The sequence below is a fragment of the Thalia democratica genome, chromosome 1 (genome assembly GCF_965202585.1).
Source record: "Thalia democratica chromosome 1, ktThaDemo2.hap1.1, whole genome shotgun sequence".
NCBI lineage: Eukaryota > Metazoa > Chordata > Thaliacea > Salpida > Salpidae > Thalia > Thalia democratica.
Genome location: NC_139165.1, coordinates 41,363,722 through 41,373,360, shown reverse-complemented (window position 1 = coordinate 41,373,360; position 9,639 = coordinate 41,363,722). Strand labels below are relative to the sequence as shown.

At 31.2% G+C, this 9,639-nt stretch overlaps 1 protein-coding gene across 1 annotated transcript; it reads right to left on the bottom strand.

Annotated features, from left to right (window-relative positions):
* Nucleotides 1-347: 347 nt before the first annotated feature.
* LOC145849128 (cytochrome P450 4V2-like) lies at nucleotides 348-7,445 on the bottom strand. The gene is made up of 6 exons (XM_082954222.1): nucleotides 7,402-7,445; nucleotides 6,458-6,801; nucleotides 2,187-2,358; nucleotides 1,858-1,994; nucleotides 1,059-1,622; nucleotides 348-892 (listed from the first exon to the last, which is right to left on the bottom strand). The coding sequence occupies exons 1-6, from the start codon at nucleotides 7,402-7,404 to the stop codon at nucleotides 619-621; spliced, it is 1,494 nt and encodes a 497-aa protein (XP_082810348.1). The 5' UTR covers nucleotides 7,405-7,445; the 3' UTR covers nucleotides 348-618.
* Nucleotides 7,446-9,639: the final 2,194 nt, after the last annotated feature.

The window sequence follows — 9,639 nt, the reverse complement described above, 5'->3', positions numbered from 1 at the left end:
TGTCAAAATCATCAAATCAATTACATTTATCGTTCAAGTAACAATCTCATCTCCTGGTGATGGTGACGTCACTCATCTTCTGGTGATGGTGACGTCACTCATCTTTTGGTGATGGTGACGTCACACATCTTCTGGTGATGGTGACGTCACTCATCTTCTGGTGATGGTGACGTCACTCATCTTTTGGTGATGGTGACGTCACTCATCTTCTGGTGATGGTGACGTCACTTATCTTCTGGTGATGGTGACGTCACTCATCTTCTGGTGATGGTGACGTCACTCATCTTTTGGTGATGGTGACATCACTCATCTCCTGGTGATGGTGACGTCACTCATCTTCTGGTGATGGTGACGTCACACATCTTCTGGTGATGGTGACGTCACTCATCTCCTGGTGATGGTGACGTCACTCATCTCCTGGTGATGGTGACGTCACTCATCTCCTGGTGATGGTGACGTCACACATCTTCTGGTGATGGTGACGTCACTCATCTTCTGGTGATGGTGACGTCACTCATCTTTTGGTGATGGTGACATCACTCATCTCCTGGTGATGGTGACGTCACTCATCTTCTGGTGATGGTGACGTCACACATCTTCTGGTGATGGTGACGTCACTCATCTCCTGGTGATGGTGACGTCCAATCTGTCCTTCACTTCGAACACCAGCCCCGTCTTCACCTCCAGCTCCTCCTCCGGCGTGTGGGAAACCACCGAGAACTTGGCCAGCACCACCCGCACCTCCTGCATGGCGAACCGCTGCCCCACGCAGTTCCGCGGCCCTGCCGAAAACGGAATGTAGGAGAAGGTGGGCCGGTCGGCGTCCATGGGGTGGTCCGGGTCGAACCGTTCGGGGAGGAAGTCGTCGGGTCTCGTCCAAATTTCCGGGTGCCTGCGAAAAATATCAATCTTATTATATATTCTTTCCAAGATTTTTTCAACAAATTAAGTTTTAATAAAAAACTCAAAATTCTAAAAGTAGACGCCAGAATTGTCAAAATGGTAATGTTCCAACAGTTAAACAACAACATATCTAAACAGATACAAATTTATCATACCTGTGCGCGTAGTGGATAAAAATGGTGAAGTCGGTGCCCTTGGGCAGAAACCTCCCGTCGACGACGCAGTCCTCCTCCAGCTGCCTGCCGACGAACGCCGCCGGGGGGTACAGCCTGAGCACCTCCTTCACCACCATGTCCGCGTACCGCAGCTCCCGCGCCGCGTCCGCCGTGACGTCACAGTCGAAGTTCCTGCCGAACACGTCGTCGATCTCCTGCTGCAGCTTGCGTTGGGCGCGCGGGTGCCTCCCGAGCAGGTAGACGGTCCAGTTGAGGCAGGTGGAGCTGGTGTCGTGGCCGGCGAACATGAACGTGTCCACCTCCTCCTGCAACTCTTTCGTGGTGAGCTTCCCGCCTTCCTCGGTTTCGGCTTGCAGCAGCACGTCGAGGAACATCCTGTTCTTCACCCTGGCGACTTTCCTCCTCTCCTCGATGACGGAGCGGGTGAAGTCGGTGACGGTTTCGAGGCACCGCTTCTGCTTGGCGTAATGTGAAGTCCATTTGAAAACGAAGTCGAACCTGAGCATTGGTGATCTGTTCCTCGCAGAGTTGGTTTCGGCCACTCTAAATTAAATAATTTTTTTAATGTTAAAAGTAATAAAATTGTTAATGTTATCGATGAGTTCTAAGGATAACTTAACTCAAGTTAAAATCTTTAACTTTTTATTAATTCACTTATGCTTCTAAAAGTTTATATAAACTGTATGAGTGCAAAGTAGGCTATTCTGAACTTTGTTTGCAAATAGAATAAATATATATATAAACACTAGCATGCAGTACAACTAATAATCACAAATACCCTTCAAGGGCGCGATTGTAAGGATGATCTTCGTTATTCTGAGCGTTTATCTTCACTCCCATTGCAGTCTCGCATATGACATCTAGTGTACACATCTTCAACATTCTGGCAACGTCTATCTCCTCGTTCGAGTCCACCTATAAGATTAGATTTCACGTTTTGATTACTTGAAAATTAAAATTATAGATTTTAAGTTTTATATTTAATATATAAACTGTTTAAGTTTAAATTATTCCTTTGAAATCATAACTAAAAAAACTAAATTTTGCGATGAAACAAACTAAGCTTCAGGTACTACTTCAACATCCTGATGTTGTCAAACAACTGACCTTGGCACCGATTTTTTCAACAAACACATCGGCATGTTCGTTCATCACCCCGATGAAAGACTTGAGCATGTTGGAGTGGAACGAGGGGGTTATTATCTTCCTCCGTTGCTGCCACTTCTTACCCGTTGACATGACCAGTCCATCGCCCAACCAAGATTCCAATTGCTTGTACCTGCCACAAAATTTTGTGATTTTTTGCCTGTTTTACCCATTTGTTTTATTTATACATATTAAGTTTTAGAAAATTTTATTCCTTAATTTTACTTAGAATTTTTTATTCCTATTTTCTTTAAGTAGTTTTTTCTAGTACAAAATTTTCTTTTCATTTAATGGTTGTTTGACAAAAACTTATTGATTTAAATTTGTGCAATAGCTTAACAAGTGTGCAACAATGTTTGCTGAACAAAAAATTATTTAGATAGAAAAGTTTCAATTTTTCTTTTGATTTTGTAAAAGTGATATAAGATAAAAATTGATTGTTTTTTAGCTAACAATAGAACTATCAGAAGTATCCGTAAAACAACTTATTAGAAACCTTTATATAAATAATTGAACATAGTTCCTAAAATAAAACCTTGAAGTTTTCAAACAAGAGACTGTTTAAACTTTTTGATAAAAAATAATTTTAAGGCTATAGAGGTGGGGTGTAAGCCATATTTTTTACAAGTTGATCTTATTTAATAGAGTTTTTACTAAGCTTCAAGTTGCTTTTTACCGTTTAAAAAATTCAAATTATTTTTTCAGAAACAACAGGTCAAAGTCAGGCCGCATAACAGGTACACTTTGGGAAGGGAAAACTAAAACAGCGTAAAAAGACTATTTTATTTAAAATCTATCTCCTTCTACATTTTTTAAGCAGTCTTCTTCTAACTTTCATAATTTAATCTTTATACAATAACAAAAAAAGTTACTTTGGACTTAAAAAATTCAAAGTAAAAATACTTTTTTTTTGAAAAAAAAAAACTTTTTCTTATAATTTGTCATAAACTCTTTATTATTTAAAATTATTAAAATTCATAATTAAGGTTTTTTTCTTATAATATAATGAACATTTCCTGAAAATTTTAAGAAGATTGCTTGAAAAATGGAGGAGAGACAGATTTTTAGTAGTTTTAAAAATTTCCTAGAAAATTGACCCCAAAAAATTTGCGGTTTAAACATTTGAATTGAAAATTTTCTACTAAAATTAAATTTCTCACAAGTAAAATGACATTTTTGAACTCTATAAAAACTGGCTTGTAGTTTGTACTTAAATCTTTCATATAAAAGCCAAAGTTAATTTTTGTAAAAAATGGTGTTGGACCCCCCTATGGCCTTAATTACTTATTAACACTATGTCGTTTTTAGAGCATGGTTATCCAAAAGGGAGATACTTGCAACATGTGGGCAAAATCAATGAAGAATGACTATTTATTTCAAAGCTAATACTGTTGTAAATAAATGGCTTAGAAAAAGGGCAGTGTTGCTGTTGTAAACCTTGTATAATGAGTATTAAGACAATGGTTAAAACGTATTTCTACGAAAGTTTAAATAAAAAAAGATATTGATTAACCTAGTCACTCCTTAGTTTAGGTACTACTCACAATGGGATGAAAATTTGTGTAGTTGAAACTACTGAAAACAGTAGTTGACTACAAAAAATGGTGATTAGAAAAAAAGTCAAGGTGTTATAAATAGTTAGTTTTCAATACCCGTTTTGTTTCTACTCTGTTGTAAGTGTTAGAGAAGTTCTGCAAGACTAAATGAAACAAATTTTTGCTGTTTTTCAGTTAAAATTTACCAAAATCCTTCATAATTTTTGTCTAAAAAAAAACTTGCAAATCCTACACAAAAATATCTTGGATATTTTTTTTACTAATCTTAATTTAGTTTTATTTTTTAATATTGTATAGTGTCTAAATGTAAATAAGATGAATTGTTTGAATCTCAGAGTTATAAGTTGTTTGAAAAGTTTTAAATTGCTTTAAATAGAAACGTAAAAACTATTTAAAAGTGTGTTGAAATACCTTTAAAATGTTTTATTAATAAAGCTTAGAATTCCTTAAACTTTTTATGGTAGGTTTTTATTGTACGTGCTCTAGCCTTAGAAAAAATTAATAGAAGTTTCCTTAAGGATTTTTGAATTATAAGACCATAAAAACACATGAGTTAAAAAAGAAAAGCAATTTTAAAAAACAAAAATAGTACTAATTAATCAAGTACTAATTTAAGTTTTCAAAAAACTTATGTTGATTTACCATAAGAACTGAAACATATTTAAAATTGTTTATTAGAAACGTTTAATAATTATTATATCTATAAATATGTTTGTGTAGATGTTGCAAACTTTAATTTTTAGCAATTTTATTATTATTATTATTATTATATTGTATATTGTGCAATGTTAGACTCAGGCATCAAAACTTGAGCCCTTCAAACACAAAACAGAAAAAAAAAAATTTATATTCCACAAAAAATAAACATAAACAAAACTTCAAACAAATTAATAGGTTTAAACTTATTTGCTAAATATAAAAGGCGATAACTTAGTACATACAAAAATAAGTAACAAATGCACATCCATAAAAAAGTATAACCAAATAAATAAATGATTATACAAAATTAATAAAAGAAAATTAGAGGGGGAGACGTAGGGAAACAAAAAAAAATAATATATTACAAATAAAAAGTTGAAAAAATCAGAACTTAATTTAGATGATATAAAAGTTATATATATATATTAGTTGTTTTAAATGGAAAGTTATTGATCTTTACTGATATTTATTGTATTTAAATTAAATTTTTCTAGTTTTAAGCGAAAGTGTTTAACCCTCTCACATGATACCACATTTTGTATGTATACATTTAGTCATAGAAATCAAATAAGTATTTTGGGTAATTTTTTTTTTTCAAATTGACTGGATTAAACTTGCATTAATTTTTTAAGAAGAAACCTATTTATACTTAACAATGTATTGCTTTACATTATTTAATTTTCAAGTGACCCAAAAAGTTAATTACGCTTAAATGCTCACTGTGGTACTGGCCTTCAATAAAAAAAAATAAACAACTTGACACAAAAATTGTTTTGTATAGTTTATAACATGCACTATGTATGTAAGAAATCATTTTTTCAAAATGAAGACTTAAAACAGATGGAATAATACTTTAGACTTAGAGTGTAAAAATAAATTATTAATAGTAATATAATTTTAAAAGTAATTGATTGAAATAGTATTTCAAAATTATTAAGGCCATAGGGGGGTTAACCATGTATTTTACAAGTTGATCTTATTTTAAAGAGTTTTTTATAAGCTTGAAGATGCTTTTTATCGTTTTAAAAATTACAAATTATTTTTTGAGATATGACTAGTCAAAGTCGGGCCTCATAATAGGTTTCCTACAAGGGAAAACTAAAACAGCAAAAAAAGACTATTTTGTTTAAAATATTTCTCCTCCTATATTTTCCAAGCAATCTTCTTCAAACTTTCAGAGTCTAATCTTTATACAATAAAAAACAATGTTACTTTGGAATTTAGAAAACACTTTTTTTTTTTTTGAAAAAACTTTTATTTTTTTACATTATTAAAATTCTAAAGTTAATTTTTTCCTTTAATATAAGGGACATTTCCTGAAAATTTGAAGAAGATTGCTTAAAAATGAAGGAGGAGATAGATTTTTAGTGAATATTTAAATTTCCAAGAAAATTGACCCCAAAAAATTTGCGGTCCATACATTTGTATCGGAAACTTTAAAGAAAAAAAAACATCTCAAAAGTTAAATGATATTTTAGAATTCTATAAAAACAGGCTTGTAGTTTGTATTTATAGCTTTCATATAAAAGCCAGAGTTAATTTGTGTAAAAAAAAATGTCAGACCCCCCTATGGCCTTAATTGTTATGACCAGTAGTAGTGTACACTTTTATAATGTTTAATTTTTAATATAATGAACAATCTACAATTCATATGTATTTAAAAAACTTTTACATTAAGCTAAATAAATTTACAAGAGATAAAAATAGAAGAATTCAATAAGTCCATTACAGATAAATAAAAAAAAAACTTTTGTCATCAAAATAAATATTTTTTTAAACTTTAACAAAAATTATAAACTTTTTCAATCTAATTGTTATATATAAGCAATTAGTTTGTAGTTTTGAATTTTTTATTTAAAGTAGCATTTTCATAAAAAAAAGACAAACAATTGTTTTCAATTTTACAGAACTTGAAAAATAATAAATAATGTTTTACAACTAAAAAAAAAATATTATAATTAGTTCAAAAATAAGTACCTGGAAGCCTTGGTGAGATGCTGATGGCCCTTGAGTATGTTGGAGTAAGCGTCGGGGTGGATGGCAAACACGGATGCCACAGGCCCGAACACCAAGCCGAACATGCTGCCTTTACCCTGCTCGCAGAACTTTGCAGTCAGCCGCACTATCAGCTTGATAATCTCGCTGCTGCTGTTTGTCTTCTTCCTCAGCTTGTTGAACTCGTTGGAAAATGAGGGAAGCTTCCTGATGTGGTACTGCTTCCTGAAAAAGTCCCTGAAGCAGAACTTCCAGGAGAGGTAGGCAGCAGATGCCAGCAGCAGCTTGTACAGGCTGGCAGCATTTATCATTTTTTGAAAGTTTGTCTGTGAGGTTGAGATACCTTTTTTAGAAAAACTACTTGTGTTATAAAAATTAATTGTGTTTTATTAGAAATTGTATTAAAAAGAAAACTTCAACAATTACTCTTTACTGAGGGAAAACTTTTAAAAGTTCCATTAGCTAATTATTCTCACATTCATAGAACTTTACAACTTTAAAGTTTTAAAATTATGTTGACTACCAAACATTTCAATTTAAAAAAAAAAAGCATAAAAATAAAATAAGGGCATAGGGGGGTGAATCACTTTAACAAAATTTTACCTTATTTTAAAGAGTTACTACGCTACAAGATGCTTTAACAAAAATTCAAAAACAGCCTGAACTATTATGAATGTTTAAATTATTAGTATGAAAAACTTATCCAAATTTGTTCAGAGTTTTAAATAAGTCAGATTTCTTTGAAGAGCTGACAAATAGTTATACATTTTAATGATCATTTTGTAAAAATTATGTTTTTAATCTAAACATTTTTAAAAACATTCAAAAACTATTATTACAGAAATGTTTAAAAAGATCTTATTTTCAAAACACATATTTTTACATAAAACTGTGTTTACATTTCTTAGTTTGAAGACTAGACTTACCATAATATTTTTAGATTTATAGGAAAAGAAATCATGATCCTCTGAATAACAGTAGTCAAAAACTTTGAATTAAAAAAAACGCAAGTGTTATCAGGTTTGCAACTTTTTTAGTCAAAAAACTACCTTGAAAGGCAAAAAAATGCCCTGAATCTTCCTGACTTATTTCTTTTGTCTCTGAAGCAAACTATTTTTACCTTGATCGGTTTTCTTTTTATTAATCAAAAGGAAGGTTGTATATGTATGCTTCTGCATTAGACGTTCACTAAACTTATGAGAAATATTATTTTTGAAGATTCAACACTAAAAGTTTAATTCAATTGAGATTATAAATCTAAATTTGTTGATAATTTTATGTAAGCATGTTAGTTAGCTTTATATATAATAGAAAAAAGTTTGGAAGTATTTTTGAGATTTTAATTGACTAACTTCATACTTACCATAACATAAATTACTAATTTCCATGAATAAATCATAATAGATATTGTTATTATTTTTTTTTTATGGTAAAAAAATATCAGTCTCAATTGACTCAATTTTAGATATAAAACAAAAACTACAATGTTATTTCTAAGAATAGTTTTGGACTAGAGCAAAGCTAAAAAACCTTTAAATAAGCTTTTAAAAAGAATAACAATCATGTTCTTGAACAAAATTGGTTGTATAAAAACCAAAATATTGAAACTCAATCAACTAAATCACATTCTAAAACTGGAAAAAAGTCTATCCTGATATTTTTATAAAAAATAAAATTAAGCTGACTCTTATTTTATATCTTCCCTTATCATGCAATGAGAAACTGTTAAAGAGCTGCTTTAGTTAAAATTAGAGTAAGCCTAGAGAGTTAAATTTATAAGTATATAAATATTTATTTGCAGAGATGGTGCAATTGCATTGAAATGGCTTAATGAAGCATTATTTAACCAAGTTGTGTAATTTTGAATGATGAATACATACTTGTTCTGTCATTTTCAAAGCAGAAATGTAATGTTATGAATGTCTGTAAATCTGCATCACGTTTTAGTTTTGTTAATAATTTATTTTATAATAATAACTTATTCATAATTAATTAGCAAATATGCAAATAATTTGCGTGATTTTGAAGCTATTCAAAAAAGTAGTGGAAATCTGAAGCTACCCTTGAAATTCGGTGGTGACTCGGTGTCCAAGCCAGGGCTCGCTGTGCCGATACAAGTTGAATTTAACTTGTTATTTATTTTTTTCGAATTTCAATTTATTAAAGTATTCTATTAGCAGAGCTTAATTAACAAATGAAGTTCCGCAAAATTTAATCGCTATAAAACTTCTACTTGTTTGCTTTTAATTTCTCGAGAAAAGACGCTTGACATTTTAAGTTTGAGAAGCTAAAGCATTTATAGTTGCTCGATAATATAAATATGAGGGATTTCAAGTTCAAACAATAATAAACTTAGTAAAACAAGCATGGAAAATGTTTTAAATAAAAACAGTTTAGAGAAACAATACGTAAAACATCTATGATATTCATAATTAAGCGTATAAAAATATGTTTTTTTTTGCTACAGTGACCTTAACAAAATTTAAAATCTTTGAAATTTAAAATCGGTCATATTTCTACATATTATTAAAATATTAAAAATTTGAAAAAAAAAAACAACGACCATTGAGAACACGAAAAGTAAAAATATTACAAAAAAAAAAACTTTTTGGCTAAAACATTCGTTAGAGTATAAATTCCAAAAAAAAAAAATATTTTTTCTGAATGGCCCCACTCAAAAATTTCTACCCAAATCCAATGGATTTTTTTTAATTGAAGGCAAAGGAGCGTTCTCTTAATATCTAAGTTAGCTTTAAAGATAAGGAAAATTAACGTATCTTTAGTTTAGACCAGGGGTCGGCAAACTGCGGCCCGCGGGCCAAATGCGGCCCGCGAAGGGTAAATCTGCGGCCCGCGAGCACGTGAATTTTTTGAATGGAATGCGGCCCGCGAAAGAAAACTTTGCGGCCCGCGAGCATGTAAAAGTGGCCCGCTGAGCAAAAATATATTTTAAGTTATATTTGTTTGACAAAATCTGTTTTAAGCTTCTGTATAACATCTAAAACAACTAAAAGACTTTACTGATTTAGCTTAAAAATTTGAAAAAGACAGGTTAGCATTCCAGCAGGTTTTTTTCTTCTCAATTTCATAGTAACTTTCTTCTTACAACAGCAACTTATTTTCTGAAAAAAGAGTTTTAAAAGTGCTTTAAAATAGTAAAATAG